The following is a 21,526-nucleotide window of genomic DNA, read 5'->3' as shown; positions in this document are numbered from 1 at the left end:
GCGACCCTGTATAGGGTTTCCAAGGCTGTAAATCTTTACGGGAGCAGAAAGCCTCATCTTTCTCCCACAGAACAGCTGGTAGTTTCAAACTGCTGACCCTGAGGTTAGCAGCTCGATTCGTAACCACTATGCTACCAGAGCTCCTTAAGACTAATATTAGGAATCTGCAAATCTACTAATAGTAAACAAGAGAGAAGTTTCATGCTCCCCTTCCATTTACTTATAATTTAGGTTGTCTTGAATGCTCCTATATTTAATTCTCACATTAAAAGAAATTTCAATCATTTTTTGCCACTGTGCGATATTATACTGTCAAAGGTGATGGCATTTTTCAAGTTGGAATCTAATTCAAACACGATACTTTAAAAATGGAAAAGAACTGTGGCAAGAGTTAATTGAACATTCTCCAAGTCACCAAGCTAGCCAATGGCTTCAGCAAGGTAAACTTCAAGTTTAATGATCCGCCCCCAACCTAATAAGCAAGTAAGGAAGGGAGAATTTGTACAGAGCACAAACCCCGAAGGTGAAGCAGGTCCAGGTGTTTCTAACTAAGCAGTGAGACTATCAAAGAAAGCAACAAAGCCCACAGAATTGTCACTTGGACCTTTTCTGTCAATAATCACTGAATTTGGTGATTTGCAATACATGCACTTTTAGACTGGCTCTCTAGGGCCATGCACAAAAAACTTCCCAGTCCACTGAATCTCAGTTGGGGCTTCATTTCATAGTTCTGAAGGCTGGGGGCCAGGAACTGACTGTGGAGTCTGCGTGGAGACAAGTACATGCCCATAGCACTTCCCTTGGTCCTCTCAGCCCACCCCCAGGAGACGTGGGGTCCAGGAGTCAACCTCACACAAATTACGGAGCTTAGTCACCAACTTCCAGGGAAAGGGAACCTGAGTTCCTCACAAGCACTTACACAACTTTAGAACATAACTGTCTTAAAGTTCATTCTAAACTCTGAAAATCAATCACTAACCCTACCATCTTTAGCATCATTTTCCTTACACTCATGCGGCTCTAAAAGCACACAATCTGCATGGCGTCCGAGACAGAGGCTGCCCGGGAGCCTCGCACGTCTGTTAGTGCCACATAGCTGACAAGAAGACTACAGTCTACTTTACTATAGAAGTCAGGATAGGTAACGCAGGCCAGCAGTCCCCAAACTTGGTCTCAAAATGGTCCTAAAAGGTCAGGAATCTGAAATGACCTCACATACTGCATTTTCTTTAACAAAACAAAACAAAAAACTGAAGGGGCCAGAACACTGTGCTCACACTGTCAATTCCAAATACGCCAGTCATCACAGGAATCTGGCTAGTGGAAGTATTTCTGTGGTGGTCTCGTAAATATTCTCTGGGGACTGCTTTCCGAGTGTTTCGGAGTTTCCAATAAATACTGTGGCCACCTATAGCCTGTTCCCTCCCACTGCTATCCCCCACTACTTCTTATTCCTTTCCAATCACATTCTACTACAAATAACTCAGGGTTGCTTCCAAACTGCGTGGGGGGTGAGCACTACTCGGGACCTTAGTCTCCCCACAAGAAAACTACTACAAAGGCAAAACGTTCAAAATGGCAATCTGTCTTTCTCCGCGCTGTGGGGCCGTCCAGGGAGCAGACCCTGAGTCCTTTTCTGAGGAGGCACCACTACCAGACAGCACCCTCATATGCTGCGTGATCTACCCATCCTAACTAAACCAAAGGCATCAGGTCCCCAGAAGGGGGTGGTCTCAGGGTTCTACATATTGTGACAGGAAGGGGCAGTGCAGGGTATTGAGAAGTGGGGTGGAGGGGGTGACCTTAATCATTTATCACTCCCCAAGTGCCCACAGAGTAGGCTGATTTCATTCCACTCCCAAGAGCAGAGAGTCTGCAGGTAATCAGAATTTGCATGCGTGAGGTTTCTGGTGAGCACCTGCGTCACTTCCCATTAGTCATTGTTCTTCAGCAGCACAACAGCACAGGTTAGTAGCACAGGACTCAAAGCAGATGACCCTTCAGAAAGCAACTGTGATGAAAGCTCAGGCCTGTGTAGAGTGAACCTGCTCTGTGCTGATCAAAATCAGAGAAGGTAAGTGAGGTCAGTCCAGCAACTGCAGCCTCCCTGCACGTTATGGGAACACCTCCAAAGTTTCCTCAGTGTGATCACCAATGCGAGAATCAGAGGGCACTAACTGAACGGCTGGCCCCAAATCCACCCCTGCATGGGACACAACTGACCCCAACCGAATCAGACACCCCACGCCCCGAGAGTTCGGGTTGGGAAGGTAGGTTAGCGGCCTAAACAGAGGCCCCACTCCACCACTTGCGGAGAGGACAGCACTCCACCCGAGGTTTGGGAAGCTGCTCCATCTCTGACCCCGCTGCCCAATGGAGCCATGCTTCTTCCTGCCACAGAACCCCTGCTCTGTCCAAAATAGCCTTGTCAATTTTGAGACTTAGACAACTGAGCTGACCCAATCTCACAAGCTGGCTGAGAAGCTGGCACAATAAAGCCCTCACACCGGGGCTGCTCCAGACAGCCCAGTGGCACTCACTCTCAGTTTCAAGTGATCAGAGCAGAGGAAACTTCAGAGTCTCCCTCCTGCGTATGCGTGGGGACATCCTAGCCACGACAAGCTGTAAGAGAGAGGAGCTCAAGCAACGCAGCACTGACTGCTCCCGGGACCCTCACCAAGTTTGTCTGTGGATGAGATAATATCAGCTGGCACGGAGGAGTCCAGGTCAGCATCCAAAATTCCCAGGGGGTCCAGCTGTGCTACATGATGCCCTCGTATCTAGGGTGGGCCAGCGATGGAGAGGGAAGGACACACACAAAGGGACAGGAGAAAGAAAAAAAAGAGGGAGGGGTAAAAAAAAGTAAAATTACATTAACACTAGCATTTACAGGTTAATTCTCACCCACGTTTGAAGAAACAGTTACTGGAGCATCATCAAAATTTACACAACTAATTCCGAGAGGATCAAGTTTTGCAATGTGGTGACCCCTGACCTAGAAGCAACAATACAAATCAGTCATTAAACAGATTCAACACGGTATGGAGAAAAGGACTAAACAGTTAAGCTTCATACAAACCTTTCCTAGAGAGCGTCTTCAGCATCAGTGAGCTCTCACATCAAAATCAGATTTGAAAAAGTCTTGGGGTGGTTTATTTATTTTTAAAGGACTATTACACACTTTTATAAGAAAGGGGGGACACTGATAAACTTTGCAGGTTTTAATAAATTTTGGCAGTCTACAAGAGTCAATCTCTTGCAGCTTCCCACCACAGTTTCCCAGGACAAACAAAAATGAAACATGTTACAAACTCTACCTCAGTTTAGAACTGGTGAGAAATGGGCGCAGAGAACCATCGATAACTAGGCTTTATTAAGAGCTAAGTCTACCTCGAATTGCCTGTCATCAGTATGAATCCCTGAGAGTGGCTCAGGTGCTGGCCACTATGTCAGCATACAGACATCAGGACAGACACAGCTCAATGTGTACTTACATCAACCAGTCTGAACTGTTTAAAAAAGAAAACTTCCTCAGATCTTGTTACATTAAGTATGGGTGAGTTAATCCACAGTCCTGCTAGCAGTTTGAGAAGGGGAGCAGATGCGGCCAAGTCACCCCAAGATCAAGTGGCGTTGTCACTTTGGCGGCCTGAATGGAGGTAATGTCTGCCAACACCCCTGTGCCTCTGTCACCTGAAGACTCTCCCTTGCATTACTATTTACACCAACCCCTCCTTTTTAAGGAAAGGCATTACAGAAAATGTATAGTTGTCTCACAAGAGAACTCTGTTTACCAGACTGTGGCAGAACAGACCAGCGACCCACCACCTTTCTCCTGCGCTACCTTTACTAACCCTGTACTCTCTTAGTATGTGGTCCCCCTGGTGTCAGAGAAATAAGGGAATGTGGTGGTGTGGGCCCACTGAAGGGGTTTAGGAGGAGCGTGCAGAAAGCACTGGGTTTGCTGTTCTCCTCCTCAGAAACATGCACACGGGCACATTTGTAAGGCTCTGGTTGGAATTCTGGGCTATCTCCTACAACAACCAGTGAAAATTCTGGAAGAGGCTAGGCAATTAAGCTTTGAGAAAGGATTGGGAGAAAAGCCCAAAACTAGATTGGTCACTGATCAGTATAATTTTAGATTTCCCCACCCCTCACACACCCTTGGAGGCTCAGCTAATTCTCTCAGGGTTGGGAAGGTTTTGCTTCTTTCCTCAAACTTTACTGGTTTCTGTTCTCTTCTGGCATTTGAGAATTTTTAGCAAATGAGAACAGGGAGTGACTAACCCAACAGAAGCTCCTCTGGTGACCAGCCACAACATCATCACTCACTGCTGAAAGATGGCTTCTGGGACCAGCGATTCACCCGTAACACACAGGTACTGACTGGGTCTTGCTGCTTGTGCACACTGCAGCTTTGCCTGACTCATTCCAAGTAGTAAGGAACTATTTTTGTGGCAGGCACTAAAGGTGGCAAAGCACTGGCTCAGATGGGTTAGAAAGTCCCAGCTCTTTTCCTCTTGTAATAGTTAATGGATTGCCTCCCCAAGATGGCCAACAGTGAGAACACATTCAGGCCACAATCACATGCCAATGGGCTAAGAAAATGCCACAGCCTGTCTCCCTGGGGCAGGGTCCACGCTGCTCTTACCTGGTACGCCCTGATGAGAGACTGTACTGCCAAGTGGTCTTCCACCAGCTTGTCAACATTGGGCTGTACGTCCACCAGTGACTGTGCTTGGGCGATGGCGGACAGAGCGCCGGAACTGAGGGGGAGGGGGCTTTGGTAGGCAGTGCCCGGAGGGGCTCCAGCATTGGTGTTTCGGAAAAATATGTCCCATGACTAAAGAAAAAGAAGACATCCAAATATTACTGAACTGCTCCCTAATGTCCAAGTACTCAGATCCTAACTGCAGCAAGCCGGAAGAAGAGTTTTCCCCCACGGCATGGCACATCTACTTGTACCTGGTTACCCAAAGGCTACTGAGTTCCATCTTTCAACCACCTCCTTCGTATTTGAGAAGCATCCCTCAGAGTCTGAGCCCTCGGATCCTTCCCCTTTTATGTTGTTGTTATGTGCTGTTGAGTCACTTCCGATCCATAATGACTCTGTATAGGGTTTCCAAAGAGTGAGTTTGAATGGTGAACCTTGCAGTTCAAACAGACCTTACAATCCAGTGCATTAATCGCAGCACCACACCAGGACTCCTTTTATAATTTTCTTAAAATGCACCTTCTTATCCCCAACAATTGACATCTCTGCCCAGTGACTCGGCACCCCCACACAGGGCACCTCCATCTGGCTGTCCTTCCATCAAATTATCTGTATCGCATGCTGAAGGTCAAGCTGCTTCTCTCCATACCCACACCTGCCTGCCTTCTACCTGTCAGTGTTGGGGTACAGGCAACAACAGAGCTCCATGCCCAATCCATTTCTCCAGCCCTACGGCATCTGGAAAGCTGAGTGTTCTCCACCGTCCTCTACCTGAATATCTGCAGCAATGCGAAATATTCAGACCTCTACCCAGTCTTCCTGTCACACAAGTGCTGCTGAGGTTTGAGGGAACACAGCATCTCTCACCTCAACATCCCCTGAGAGTCTGCCCAGCCTCCAGGAGGACTGTCCTTCAGGTTCCCACCTGTCAGTCTGGCCACCTGTCATCTTACTCTCTGAGCTAACCTGGTACTTGTAAGAGGCAGGCCAAGGCTCACATCTGTGTAATTGCTCCTTACTAACCCCACAGAGAAACAACCTTTTCCATAATTAACAGTGATCATGTGGAACCTGTACATAAAACAAGAGACAGCACAGGCCAAGAGGCAATCGTCTGAGCAGAACAAGGACATTCTGCATGGTTGTAGCCTTCCACCACACTTAGTCTATCCAATTGCTGAGCAAATAACTGGAGAACAACGTAGCATCAAGATTGGAGGAAGATGAGTGCTTCTGTGTACATCCAAAGAAAAAGAAGTTAATAGATATTAAGTTCTCCAATGCATCACTAATAATTAATTAATATAGAGAGTGTGGCCAATTTTTAAGGCAAAAGATCCATCATTTACCTGTAATATCAGAGAGGAAGTTGTGATTGTTAAACAAAACAACATGAGTAGAGGAAGAGTCATTAACAACCTGCCATATACAGACAACACAACTCCGCTTGCTAAAAAGGACTTGAAGCATTTGCTGATGAAGAGCCAAGGATACACCCTTCAGTGTGGATTAGAAGTCAGTGCAGAAAAAACAAACTCCTCCAAGTGCATCAATAAACATCAATGACAAGTGGAGGAAAGGGTTCATTATCATTTGATCCACAATCAACTCTGTGAAGGAGCTCAAAAGAACTTGGCATAGAGAGACTTCTGCCAAAGATGCAAGCCAGACTCTTTTCTTTCCCATCCTTGCTTACTGCTTATTCTGAGCTGGCTTTCCCAGCATACTTCAGGAAGTCTGCAGCCCTCCCTCCTTCATCTTCCTCTTACAGCACACTCCCAAGATCATTCACGCATGCTGGCCTTCGAAAATGCCCATAGATTAACTAACTAACTCTAACTTTATGGTTAGCAAAAAAATGATTGCAGGGTCTTGCTGTATTATCTTGTGTCTGTTAAACATGGTTTTATAAATGTCAACCAGGCAGAATTTTCTTCTTGTAAGCCCTGGATCCTCTAAATTTAAGCTCTAGAAAACTTTCTTTCACTGCAGTACTTTGATGAATTCTTATGGAATGTTGCCTGATTCTGCATAGTTTTATACTTTAATAAAAGTTCCAGTTAGCTCTTTAACAATTCTAAAGGAATCAGCAGTCAAGAAATCAAATAACATAACAAACAAATCAAAGAAGTGTAGGTACTAAAACTGCTCCTATACAACCAAATATCTCATGGGATATGGATCTGGTTCTTTGGTTGGCAGATTTAGGAACATGGTTTCATGGACATCCCAGATAACTGGCCTGTTATAGTGTTTCGTGTTTCTGTTGTACTCCTAGTTTCCTCTTTCATAGCACCTGGGGTATTAGGAGCTGGAATGCTGTCACTTAGAGCAACAGGAAGACAGCCAGGCAGGAAGGAGGAAGAGGAAGTGGAACAGGTTGCTAATTGCATCCAAGAACAACCACCTCCTTCACCACGAGACCCCAACAACAACACCGCCCAGCTACCATAAAGCGTAGAACATTTTGATTAAAGATGCTGTAAAAGAATTCTGAACAAAAGGGTAAAAATACAGAATTTCAAATTCTCATGGGCTTCAGATTCTCTGGAGCCACAGAGGCGGGAACACCAGAAACTATTAGCCTGAGCTTATCTTTTAAGGCTTAAACTGAAAATATCCCTTGAGGTCATCTTAAAAATAAATAATTCAGCTAAACAAGTAATAAAATGAGGAGAAGCAGCTGCTAACTTCCAATACTAATGGAATCTTGGAATGTACAAAGAAAGAATGTAGGAAAATGGGAGTTTTCAAAAAGAAATGGAATGCATAAAGACCAAAACCCTAGGCGTTAGTGAGCTGAAGTGGACTGGCGTTGGTCATTATAAATCAGACAACCATGATTAGTGAGCTGAAGTAGACTGGCGTCAGTCATTATAAATCAGACAATCATGTTTGACTGTGGCAGGAATGACATTCAAGAGGGGTGGTGTCACATTCAATGTCAAAAAGAACATTTCAAAATTCACCTTGAAGTTCAATGCTGTCTGTGATAGAATGAGGAAGACCAATTACTAAAGCCCTTGATGATGAAATTGATCAAACATGCAATCTAGATGCACTGATAACTAATGGTGATTAGAATGTGAAGGTAGGAGTCAGAGGAAAGGGTCAGTAGTGGAGACTGCATGACAGAATTTGCAAAACCAACTTATTCATTGAAGATACCTTTTTCCAACTACATAAAAGATAACCACATGCCTGAAGCTGACCAGAAGGAATACACAGGAATCAAACTGACCACATCTCTGGAGAGAAATGTGGGGAAGCCCCACATCATCAGCCAAAACCAGGCCAGGGGCAGACTACCGAATAGATCCTCAATTGCTCATATGCAAGTTTAGGCTGAAAACTGAAGAAAATTAAATCAAATTCAGAAGAGCCAAAATATTCAGGTTGAATATATTCCACGTGAATTTAAAGACCATCCTAAGAACAGATTTCATGCATTAAACACTGACTGAATACCAGATGATATCTGGAATAACATCAAGAACATCAAACAGGAAGAAAGCAAAAGGTCCTTTAGAAGACAGAGAAGAAAGAAAATATCAAAATGGATGTCCAAAGCAACTGAGACTTGCTCTTGAGCACAGAGAAGCCAAACTGAATGGAAGAATGGAGGAAGTAAAAGTGCTGAAGAGAAAATTTCTAAGTTCAACTCAAGAGGACAAAGTAAAATATAATGAAATGGACAAAGATCTGGAGTTAAAAGCAACACAAAACACACTCAGCGTTTCCAAGCTGAAAGAACTGAAGAAAAAAATTCAAGCTGTGACTTGCCATATATATTGAAGGAGTCCTGGTGTGGCGCTGTGGGTTAATGTGCTGGACTGCAAAGTTGGTTGAAACCACAAGGTTGGCGGTTCAAGCTCATCAGCTGCTCCTCAGGGTCGCTATGGGTCGGAACCAACTCAGTGGAGCTTAATAACAATGGGTCGAAAAGGACTCAACAGCACTTACCAACAAGGTGCTTAAATACTGAATGCAGAAAAAGCATTAGTCACTATAATGTGAAGAAAGGGTCTAAGTTCAACGATTTCAAGCAACAGCATATCATCCAGAAACAATGGTACTGAATGAAGAAGTCCAAGCTGTACTGATAGCACTGGTGAAAAACGAGGTTCCGGGAAAGATGGAATACAAACAACAGACTAATGCATTCAGCAGTGCTCATTCACCTGTGCTGCCAAATCTCTGCTGGAAGAAGTATAGCCAGAAATTTGGAAGACAGCTACCTGGCCAGCAACTGGAAGATTGCCTGTATTTTTGCTTATTCCTAAATGGGATGACCCAACGAACTGCAAAAATTATGCAACAATGTAATTAACAGCACAAGCAAGAAAAATTTTGCTGAACAGAACTCAAAAGTAGCTGCAACAGTACATTGACAGGGAACTGCCAGAAATACAAGTTGCATTTGGAAGAGGACGTGCAATGTGGGCTATCATTGCTGATGTCAGACTGATCTTGACTAAAAGCAGAGATTATCAGAAAGACGTTTACTTGTGCTTTATTGCCTACATCTGCAAAGGCTTTCCACTATGTGCACCATCATGACAAGCTACGGAAGACACTGAGAATGGGGAGGCAACGTTATTTAATTGTGTTCATAAGGGAACTGTACATAGCCCAAGAGGCAGTTGTTAGAATGGATCAAAGGGATACTGAGTGGTTTCAGGTATCCTTTCCCCAAATTTATTCAACTGCATGCTAAGCAAATAATCTGAGAAGCTAGATTATACTAAGAAGAATGTGGCATCAGGATTGGAGGAAGACTCTAACAACCTGTGATATGCAGATGATACAACCTTACTTGCTGGAAGCGAAGAGGCCTTAAAGTACTAACTGATAAAGATCTGGGGGTGGGGGGAGGACTGGCGTGCAGGGTATACCCTTTGGTTGTTTGAATGGTTATATATTCTGAGTACTTCATTCAGTGTACACCAAAAAAAGACAGGGATTAGAAGCAAATGCTATTGAATGATGATGCACGGAGGGGATTGGAATCATTGCAATGAAACAAAATACAATAGGATGAATGTAAAGCTGATGCTCTCCCATGTAAATGATCACTCAATTCACATTAAAAAAAATCTAGGACCACAGCCTTCTGTATGGATTGCACCTCAGTGTAAAGAGAAAATGAAAAAAAGATCCTCACAACTGGACCAATAGGTAACATCATGATAAATGGAGAAAAGATTTAAGTTGCCAAAGACTTCATTTTGCTTGGATCCACTATCAACACTCAAGGAAGCGGCAGTCAAGAAATCAAACAATAAACAACATACTGCATTAGGCCAATCTGATGCACAAGCCCTCTTTAAAGTGTTCAAGAGCAAAGATATCAGTCTGAAGACTTGGGCGAGCCTGACCCAAGCCATGGTATTTCCAATAGCCTCTTATGCATGTGAAACTGGACAATGAATATGGAAGACTGTAGAAGAACTAATACAACATTTGAGTTATGGTGTTGGAGAAGAATATTAAAAGTACCATGGACTGCCAGAAGAACAAACAAATCTCTGTTGGAAGAATGCCTAAGGTCGCTCTGAGTTGGAACCAACTCAAGGGTACATAACAACAATAGCAGCAATAAACATCTTCCTTAAGCATTATGTTCTTTAATAACTATCTATATGGGCTCAATAGATAACAGATACTCAAAAGATTAGATAGGAATCTTAGGAGCAGTGAGTCTATGTTAACAAGAAAGGAACAACTTAGAACAGGGGGGTGAGAATGGCTGTACAACTGGAAGAATGTAACACATGTGACTAAAGTGTACATGTATAAACTGTTGAATGGATGTATGTTTTGCAGTGCATTTCCCAGCAATAAAATTGAGGAAATCTCCACATCCACCAGGAGACAGAATTATCATTAAATATAAATACGACACCATAGTGGTCTCCGAGAAAACAATTTCAGCTTATATGAAAAAACAAGACAAAGTGCCTCAAACAAGTGACCAAAATACGGAATCAGAAAATAGACCAGAAATGATATGGAACTACTTTATAAGGAATTCAAAAGAATGCTATTTAGGCACTGAAAGAATGATCAAGATGAAATCAAGGGACATACAGACAAAACTACAGAAGAATTCAGGAAACCAACTCACAAAATAAATAAAGTGGGAACTATACAAAAACAGCAATAAGAAAGCTAGAAGATTAACACCAAGACCTCAGAAACAGATAACACACTGAAAGGGGAAAGTAGAACTGAACCAATGGGAGGCAGAATTACTGAGTTTTAAGAAAACTCTCTTAATACTCATCTGCTAGAGGAACAATCAGAAGAAAGAACCAAAGAACTCTGAAGACAGCCTAAGATTTATATGGAACACAAGAACAAGGGATAACTTACACGTGATTCAAATTCCAGAACAGGAAGAGAAAAAGAAAAAACAAAACATAAAGAATATTGTCCAAGAGCTGTTGGAAGAAAACGTCCCTAACACCATGAAAGATGAGAGGCCTGTCATTTAAGAAGTAAAGCGAACTCCAAACAGGATAGATGCAAAAAGCAAGACACATTAAAATCAAATGTTTCAAAACCAGAGACAAGAAAAGAATCCTGAGAGCAGCTAATGAAAAATGAAGCTAACCTTCACGAGAACCAGTATGACTAAACTTCGATTTGTTAGCAGAAACCACGCAAGCAAAAAGACAATGGGATGGTATATATAAAACTCTGAGAGAAAAAAACTGTCAACCAAGAATGATTGTTGTTGTTCAGTGCCATTGAGTTGGTTCTGACTCATAGTGACCCTGTATAGTTTCCAAGGCTGTACATCTTTCAGGAGCAGAAACTTTCATTTTTCTCCCTTGGAGCAGCTGGTGGACTCTAACTATAGACCTTAGGTTCACAGTCCAGAGCTTATTGTATGGAGCCACCACACTGTCTACCAAGAATAATATATCTAGAAAAACTGTCCATCAAATATGATAGCAAAATTAGATCACTTCTAGATAAACAGAAATGAAAATAATTTCTTTCTTACAAAACATACCAAGGGAGTTCTTTGGACAGAAAACCAACAATAGCAGACACACAACAACCTGAGACTAACACATGACAATATCACCTAAAACTCAACCCAGACATACAAGTATTCCAAGGACTATAAACCTATAAAACTGAAAGCAGAGAATCAGAGACACAGTTGCAAGAAAAACAAACACTAAAAACAGGGAATAATGTAGTTACAGAACCTCCAAATGAAGAAAAAGCAAGTAGATTTCAAGAAAACAAAAACATAACTAACTGCAACTCTAAAAATGAAAGCAAGTCTTACTCCTAACCCAACCCTTAACCACAGCATTAGTCATAATCACACCACCAAACAAAGTCCTAGGCCTGGTCTGTTTGTGTTGTTGTTAGGTGCTGACTCCTAGCAACCCTAGGCACAACAGAAGGAAACACCGCCTGGTCCTGCCCCATCCTCACAATCCTAGTTACACTTGAGCTCATTGCTGCTGTCACTATGACAATCCATCTTCTTGTTGGGGTTATCCTCTTTTTCGCCGACCCTCCACTTTACCAAGCATGATGTTCTTCTCCAAGGACTGGTCTGTCCTGATAATATGCCCTAAGTGTGAGAGGTGAAGTCTGGCCATTCTGGCTTCTAAGGAGTATTCTGGCTGTACTTCTTCCAAAACAAAAGTATCTGTTCTTCTGGCAGTCCATGGTACTTTTAATATTCTTCTCCAATACCATTAACTCAAATGCATCAATTCTTCTACAGTCTTCCCTATGCATTGTCCAACTTTCACATGCATATGAGGTAACTGAAAATATCTTGGCATGGGCCAGGCCCACCTTACTCCTCAAACTGACATTTTTGCTCTTGAACACCTTAAAGAAGTCTTGTGTAGCAGATTTGCCTAGTGCAATATGCTATATGATTTCTTGACTGCCACTTCCATGAATGTTGATAGTGAATCCAAGCAAAATGAAGTCTTTGACAACTTCAGTCTTCCCTCCATTTACCATGATGTTACATTTACCATGATGTTATTTATTAGTCCAGTGGTGAGGATTTTTGTTTCTTTACATTGCAGGGCAATCCATACTGAAGGTTGTCTTTGATCTTCATCAGTTAAGTATCTTAAATTCTCTTTACTTCCAGAAAGCAGTGTTGTATTACCTGCATACTGCAGGTTATTAGTGAGTTTTCCTCCAATCCCGATGCCATGTTCTTCTTCATATAATCCAGCTTCTCTTCAGAATGGACAAATATGAATCTCTTCCAATCAGTTAGCCAGGTAGTAGCTGCCTTCCAGTTTTCTTGGCACAGGTGAGTGAGTGCCTCCAGTGCTGCATCAGTTTGTTGAAAGATTTCGATTTGTATTTCACCTGTTCTCAGAGAAGGTCTCGAAGACCAGGTGCATGGTTTTGTGGCCACTTAGCCCCCACTGTGTTCTTTGTCAATGCATTTAGTACACCTTGGACTTCTTTCAGCACCATTGGCTCTTAATCATATGCTACCTCTTGAAATGGTTGAACATTGACTTTTTTTTTTTTTTTTTTTGGTACAGTGACTCTGTGTGTGTCTGCCATCTTCTTTTGACGCTTTCTGCATGATTCGGTATTTTTCTCATGGGATCTTTCAACACTACAAAGTCATGTAAATTGCCATATACCTTTGCTTTCACAAGAAACCATCAAATCAATATGGTAAGTGATCTCGGGTTCACCAAATGCCATGATTTCATTTTTTTATTATGTAGGGTAGGAAAATGTTATCTAAAAAATATGGTCCATTTGGTAGAGAAGTCACGTAGTCTAAGGGGAAAAATAAGAGGTCCTCCCTGGTAGAAAGGATGGGTTCTCTCAACAGGTGGCCAGAAAGTGGCAGAACAGTACTTGTAGGGTGGATGAAGTGCAAGAAATGGAGGACTACACCCAAGAACATCGAAAAAAAAAACTTCAGTCTTCTTGTGTGGAGCTTTTGACCACTTGGTTTGCTCCAGCCATCCCATTTTGTGTGTACTGTAATCTACTTCTCAGGACCTCCTGCCTCAGGGATTCCCTGAGCATTAAGTTCAAGGTGCTATGGTTTCTGAAGGCCAGCCATGTGCCACCAGATGTAGGAGTCCCTCACCTTCAGAGCCAGCTGTCTTAGGAGTCTCTGGAAAGCACTCCATGGCACCCCATATTGACTCATGCCTCACTGTCCTCTCCCCTCATTCTTGTCTCCAGCACCTGTCTCCTCATTGAAGCAACAGCATCGAAGCTTCAACCTGAGGCACTACTTTCTAGAGAACTCAAACTAAGACAGTCACTACTTCCTAGACATTAGGAAGAAAATTATTAGATTTGATTATTATACTCTCTTTTCTAGGCCACAAAATGATGCCAACATTTTGCACAAACTTGGAAATTTTAGAGACAGGGAGGGAGGCTTTACTGGAGCATGTGTTGACCTTCCTGGTACACTCCACCAAGTTCTCCATATCTGTTCCTCATCAGCACCTCTGGCAGATGTCTGGGGCAGCAGGAGCTAGGTGGCTACAAAACCCTGAGCTTGGTATTCGAGACCTTCTGGCCTTTTCAGTTAAGTTCCTTTATTGTAGTACACATAGATGTATCTAACTTGGGCCCCGTGAGCCCCTGAATCCATGATCTACCACAGAGAGCTAGTCACACACTGGACCACAAGAACACACAATGCATATTTGAAATGTTTATTCTCATAAAGACTATTTCTGAGGGGAATGCTACTGAAGGTTTATATTTCTCTATAATAAAAACATATTCCTTTTGCATGAGGATAAAAGACATTGAGAACGTACTAAAACCACTGAGTTGTACACAGCCTTTCTCCTTCCATGAATCTAGAGTCCTCAGCTGCTCCCCCTCTCCATGTCCTCATCTCTGCCTCCATCTCTGGTGTCGCTGCTTCTCTGGGTAGGGTCCCACATTCCGCTCATGCTCTTCTCCCCTGATGGTCCTAGAGTCCTCTGTTCCTTTACTGTTAGATTAACTACTCCCCCTTTTGTTGCAAAACTTCTTCCTTTATAGTTGTGACAGGCACAATTAGTCATGATAACAATTACTCACTATTGAATCATAAGAATCTTATCACCAACTCTTTTCACCAGACCCATTCAGACATGTTGAAAACTACTCAGTGGGAATTCTACCTTCCCCCATACACTTTGAAACTAAACTCCCTCTTGAAAACTTGTAAGCCAGTCACTTCGTGCCTTTATAGCCCCCCCTCTCCCACCCCACCCCCAGCCTTTTAGGCAGCCAATGTCTAAGTTGCCCACCCCTATCAACCACGTATATAGAGGGGATAGGATTGATTCTTGATGTGAAGACTCCTTCCCTCGCAGTTGGTATTTTTTGAGCTACTATACCCATAAGCATAGATCAAGTTCATCAAATTGTAGCAATTTACACTTGTTTCCTGTATATCTTGTTGTTGTTGTTGTTGTTTTATCTTCCCCTAGTTGAGTTCTGATCATCAAGCTATCGAAGCTAGGTTGAATTCACTGACTTTTTATAACAGTGCTCTCGTACAGTACTCCTTTTGTTACAGACTAATTTAACTGTGCAGGTCTTCCAGGTTCATTTATGTTATGAAGTGTTTCACTGATTCATTGTTACTCTTCAAAGTTGTGTAGTACTCTACTGTGTGTAAGTACCAGTTTGTTTATCCAGTCTTGCATTGATGGGCATTTAGGCTTTAGACACCTTTTTGCTATTGTGAATCGTGCTACAATGAACATGGGCATGCACAGATCTGTTCATGTCACAGTTCGTATCTCTTGAGGATATATACAAAGTAGAGGCATTAGGGGGTAATATGGTATTTCTACTTCCAGCTTTCTGAGAAAGCTCCATACCGTTTTCCACAGTGGTTACACCATTTTACAGTCTCACCACACCAGTAATATAGGAGGGTCCCAGTCTCTCCACACCCTCACCATCATTTGTTGTTTTCTGGGGGTTTTTTTTAGCTTTTCTATTAATGATGGGGTGAAATGGTATCTCATAGTTTTGATTTTAATCTTTTCTGGTGTGACACTGTAGGATCAGCACTGGACTGCAATTCACAAGGACAGCAGTTCACACCCATCAGCTGGTCCTCAGAAACTCTATACAGGGTCACAGAGTTGGAACTGACTCAATAGCACTAAACAACAACCAACAATGACTAATGATCGTGAGCATTTCTGCATGTGTTTGCTGGTCATCAAAAGGTCTTCTTTGGTGAAGTGTCTGCTAATGTCCTCCAACCATTTTTAATTTGAATTATTTGTCTTTTTCTTATTCAGGTGTTGAAGTTTTCTATAAATTGTAGAGATTAGTCCCTTGTCTGATTTTTCACGCAGCACAGTAATAAAACAGCACATCACTGTCCAAATGACTGAAGACAAAGTCTCATGAGGTAGAAACGGGTGCAGTCAGATGTTGGCTCCTTTACAAGAGGCAGGGTGGAGCTGGGTTCGCGGTGAAGTGCTTGGACCTCTGAGTCATCAAATCTGAGTAGGACCCCCAGTGCCAGCACATGGGCGTAAACCAAGGTCAATGAGATCAACTCACAAGCTTGTAAATCATATGGGAGCAGAAGGTTTCATCTTTCTCCCACAGAGGGCTGGTGGGTTTGAGAAGCCAATCTTTCAATTACTCCACTGCTTGGGCATAGGGAAAATTATTTTTCTTCTTCCTTCAGGGGCAGAAATAGACTCATGCTCGCTTTACATGGTTTAAAACACTGAATTTATGAAATTAAATCAGGGAAGTGATGCACATTGCCAGGTACAAAACAAGTCCTCTGTTAAAGCTCATTTTCGTGTCAGGTAATGACATCATGGTAAACAGGCCCTGTCACCGTGGCAGCGGCGGAGGCCAGCAGGCTGGCAGAGAATCACCAACCTGAGAGCATAGCTGCCGCAGACATCAACTTAGACTGGACCACAGCACGCCACCGTTACGTGGCCTGCAGCTATGGCCAAGGACGTCTTGGGTGAAGCGGGGCTGCACTTGGATGAACTGAACAAACTGTGAGTGCTGGACTCAGAGCTTACCCACAAGACCACTGAGCTCAAGGAAGACTGCAAGGACTTTGTGCAAGAAACCAGCCAGTTTCAGAAAATAGTTGGTGGTTTAATTGGGCTTTTTGACCAACTTACAGAAGCAGCAAAGAATGAGAAGATGAAGGCCACTGGTGCCAGGAATCTGCTCAAATCTACCGCAAAGCAGAGAGAAGCGTAACAACAGCAACTTCAAGCGCTGATAGCAGAGAAGGGCATGCAGCTAGGAAGGTGTCGGGTTGGATAGGAAGCTTTGCGTAAAGTACAAGCAAAACAAAATGAATTTATTGAGCAATTTATTTTTCAGAAACGAACTGAAATTTTTCATTTTTATAGGAGGACAGAAAAAAAAAAAATGTATATATATACTTTTTTTTTCTGTATATATATATATATAAACCAAACCAACCTCTGTACTATCTCAGTGACTTGTTGAATATTGACCCAAGTGTCTGCCATGTGAGACGTGTGTAAGGAGCTCGTCTCTGAAGGCAGTAATACAAATTTGGGGGAGCTTGTCTTAAACAGCGCCAGGGTCTATCTGCTGCAAACACTGACTCTGTTGCCATGGGCCGACATAGGAGGCCTAAATTCCTTGCACTCTCGGTCTGAACTAAGCAATTTGGAAACTTCTATCCTTTTTTTTTTTTTTTGTAAATCCACACAAATTTTGGAATAAAAAGCAATAAATCACTTTTTTTAAAAAAAACAACAACTCATTTTCTTCTATCAAGTATAAGATGATGCAGATTTAAACTATAAATCCACAAAGCAGCACCACGAAGCCATTCTGAGCATAAAAGGCAACCGGTTCCATCCAACGTCATATGCCTCTCCAATCTCTCGTCCACTTCTGTTGCACAGCCAATGAAGTAAGAAAGGTATCAGTCGCTTTACTTTGTCCTGAATGTACATCTAGCCAGACACAAGTGCACACACTCAACTCTCCTGTCCACTAGAGGAAAAAGTCACTGGTACAGAAGGTAATAGTGACCAATGTTAGAGTAGGTGGGCAAAGCTAGAAATGACAAGTGGCAAGACAGAGTAGAACTGCTCATCTTTCTCCCACGGAGTGGCTGATGGGTTTAAACAAGCAGCCTTGCAGTTAGTAGCCCAATCCTTAACCTACAACACCACGAGAGCTCCTGGGTGACTGGGTGGGATTACGCTCCTTACAGCTCGTAACAACGCAAACAGCATTCATGGCACCCTTGTGGGGTTGGAACCATGTCAGTAAGATGTATGGAACCTTACTTAATACCAGAATTGGTCAGTATTGCCATCCCTGCTGGGCTTAAAATGAGCCGTCCTACAGGGGAACCTCATGGCTATCAAGAGAGAAGGCAGTGGAGCATGCCTTTGGTCCCAGCATTGAGAACCTCCTAGACCCCGGAGACAGAAGGAGAGAGAGGGCCATGGCTTTAGAGACAGTGCGAGATGGTACGCAGCAGTGGCAGAAACCAGCAACAGCAGAACCAGGAGAACAGGCCATGATGGTGCATGAGCTGCCTGTCCCAGGGAACAAGGTGGTAGCAGTGGGTGTGCCAATCCACAGAGCAATGAAGCTTCGTGACTAGGCAGGAGGCTTTCTGGAGGAGTGAGGTGCCCCTAGGCACTTATTGGCAGAGCTAAGTGGCCCTGCAGGATAAGCACTGGATTGCTAACTGCCTGCCAGGTGGGTGGGTCAAACCCACCAGTTGCTCATTGGAAACCCTGTAGAAGGTGGCTATGAGTCAGAACCAACTCGACGACACTTAAGAAGAACAAAGAGCCTTTTAACACTTGTTTGTGCAGGGCAGAGGCTGGGTCAGCCCAAGAGGCCAAAGGCCATAGAAAGGCCTACCTGTAGACCCAGTGAGAAGCTAAACTAACCAAAGAACTTTACCAAGTCAAAGTGGGAGAGAAGAGGCAAGTCTGACCCCATTTCACAGGACTCAGCCTGAGCTGGTGATTTTGAGCTCCCATCCCCTGTTAAGTCAAAGGAGGTCAGAGCGTCAATGCCACGCCACTCTTTATACAGCGTTTCATTTTAGCAAAAGCATTTCACTACAATACATGCTTTTCACAACACAACACAAAGCATTTCACTACAACACATGCAGCTCTGCTTCTCATGTCTAAAGGTCTTTCCTCTGCGTCCCCACAATTCACTTTTCTTGTAGTGACCAACTGCTGAAAAAACTTCCTCCCAATCATAGCAGGCTCTTTAAAAGCTAGAAACATTCCATTTTCTTCTGGACCATCCCATGGAATCGAGTATAGCGCCTTGCATGTAGCAGTTGCTCAACAAACATATGCCAGGTTAGATTCAGACAGAACTTCAACTCCTCACAGCACAGCTTACTGAAAAGAAGTGGTAGGTATAGAAATGGGAGAGTTCTCGGAACTGACAGTCACCTCAAAAAAGGTAACCAACGGCAGGTGTTTGACTTCTAATCAAGGAACAATTTGTTTCTCCACACATCAGCAGTTCAATGAGGCAAAGAGACTTTGTCCTGGTGGTGAAGTCAGCAGGTTCAGATACAATCTCAGGGCCAAGTCCCTGCAATTGTGGAGTCCACAGCAGAGAACACTTTACACAAGACTTTCATTTCTCTGCATAATAGCAGGGACAAACCTGACAGGTGGACAAACACATGCAGATGTTCCTGGGCCACGTGCAGCACCTCCCCACCTCAGCATCAGCACTTGTCCATCTTCAGCGGCCGTAGGAGGACAGCACTCCAGTTTCTAGGGGCCTTTACCTGACTCAGTCTCGCCAAGTCAGGCCCTGCCGGCTATCACTAAGTGAGGGCGGAAACCCCAGTCCTGCCTCCAACTACCTGGTGAGGGTCAGGGTCCCTGTGCTTCTCCAGTCCATAAGCATCATGGGCACCAGTGTTTACGAGACAGCCCTGGGTTTGATAGTCCACCGCTGTCTAGTCGATTCAACTTAGAATAGAACTGCTCCTTTCCAAAACTGGAACTCTTTACAGGAGCGGAGAGCCTCATGGTTCTCTCAGGAAGCAGCTGGTGAGTTTGAACTGCTGACTTGGTGGCTAGTAGCCCATGCTTACCCCACAGTGCCACCAGGACTCCTGTGCATCTAGCAGAGCGTTTCATCATCTTAAAACGCCCTTGCGCACATGAGGGGGCTTCAAAAAGTTTGTGGAAAAATTTAATTATCTTTTCATTCAATTTTCCCAAAACTTTTGGATGCCCCCTTGTATACTCGTATTTGTTTAGGAAATCTAGGATGGGCGCTAACTTTGTCCCCATTTTACAGAGAAAGGCATCAAAACTCTGAGAGTGGAACTTCCAGCTGAAACGGTGGCTTACCCATAAAATGCCTTCCCTCTGCACCAAAGACCCAAGAAACGAATACAGACGATGATCACAGAACTAGCTCAAACTCTGATGGGATGAACTGACTGAAAGCTGGGGACAACAAGAGGCAAACAGAAGTGGTTCCTGGCACAGCACAGCCACCTCGGCCCACAGAAAGCAGCAGTCCCAGGTAAGGAACACAAGAAACTTCAAGGACTTTCCGGCAAGACAGAGACAAACTGTGTAGGCCCAGCCAGAGTGAGAGAAGAACCTGACTGCTAACTGCAGCCAACACAAACAGCCCAACCACCCGCTCCCTGACCCCACCCAAACCTCCCCATCCTGCAGCCCCAAAACCCCGAGCCCCAGCCATCTCTTTCTCCACTCAGTGATGCTCACTGAGCAGCAACCAGGCCCTTCTGTGTGACAGTCCACTCCCCAGGCTTTGGCCAGCACTGACCCAGCTGAGTGGCCACAGGTCACCCCACTCAGCAGTGGCAACAAGGCGGCTGGGGTGGGGTGCTGGCCACTCACCACATCACTCCAGTCTCCAACCCAGCTAAGTACTGGGGCATCACGACCCTGCTCCCTCCCTCTCTCCCCCAACCCTGCAACACACACCACACACACACACACACACACACACACATCATTCCCTTCACCATTCGGGCAGTGGCCACTTGCCTCCTTCCTTTCCCAAGACACAGGCTACAAGTGAGCACGTGGACACATGCTGGCCCACTACTCACAGCCCCTGAACAATGCAAGACCTGCACACACTCACCTACCACCCACCCCCAATCTGCAGAAGGCAGCAACTGCACCCTCACCAGCCAAGACTGAAAATAAATGAGCCAGAGGCATCAAGATGTAAACAACTCTCAAAAAACAAAAAGAGGAAGAAACAGTCTAATGGCAAACTCAATACTAAAAGATATGAACAATCATGTGCCCATCTATGGATAAAGGAGTAAACAAACTAAGGAAGCCAGGCGATGGCCCGTATTAGACAGTGTTACAGCACGGACGGGGACCCGAGTCCACGGTGACTGCCATGCCAACCACAAGATGACTCACTGTATGAGCGGAGTGCACTGTGCTGGGGAGTCTGCACAAGAGCATACACACCTCGGCCACCACGAGTGAGAGCAGACAGCAGACACGTACCCACTGAGTGAAGGGCAAGGTAATATGCAGTAACGCAAAGGTAAGCACAGCATGACCGAGGCAAAAAGACACTGGGAGGAATGTCAGAGTATAATATGGTAAATTCTATCACATCCACAACCCTGCAGTAACAACAGTCACAGATGAGTGGCTCTGTAGGTAGACACATAAGCTAAGCAGGTGTGTGATGGCAAACTGGAACACGCACAAGCGCGCTGGTCTGGCAGAGATATTTCTACGTTCCCATCTGTATGTGCAGTAAGTTATGTCCAGGCGTGTAGCA

The 21,526-nt window shown here is 44.1% G+C and overlaps 1 protein-coding gene and 1 pseudogene across 3 annotated transcripts in view; one reads left to right on the top strand and one right to left on the bottom strand.

Annotated features, from left to right (window-relative positions):
• The window catches only part of OGDH (oxoglutarate (alpha-ketoglutarate) dehydrogenase (lipoamide)), a 79,335-nt gene that overhangs the window by 45,622 nt on the left and 12,187 nt on the right, over positions 1 to 21,526 (bottom strand). For 2 of the 3 annotated variants that reach the window (XM_006832098.1, XM_006832097.1), the window contains exons 2-3: positions 4,652 to 4,843; positions 2,905 to 2,995 (exon numbers count right to left, since the gene is read on the bottom strand). In XM_006832098.1, coding sequence (XP_006832161.1) covers positions 2,905 to 2,995; positions 4,652 to 4,843 — 283 coding nt within the window. Of the gene's footprint in view, positions 1 to 2,677; positions 2,781 to 2,904; positions 2,996 to 4,651; positions 4,844 to 21,526 lie in introns of all 3 variants that reach the window. The other variant, XM_006832096.1, reaches the window with a different exon arrangement.
• Positions 16,685 to 17,074, top strand: LOC102828961 (annotated as a pseudogene).

This window comes from Chrysochloris asiatica, unplaced genomic scaffold (genome assembly GCF_000296735.1).
Source record: "Chrysochloris asiatica unplaced genomic scaffold, ChrAsi1.0 scaffold00006, whole genome shotgun sequence".
Classification (NCBI taxonomy): Eukaryota; Metazoa; Chordata; class Mammalia; order Afrosoricida; family Chrysochloridae; genus Chrysochloris; species Chrysochloris asiatica.
The sequence above is the reverse complement of the archived record's forward strand: the minus strand, read 5'-3'. Positions and strand labels throughout refer to the sequence as shown.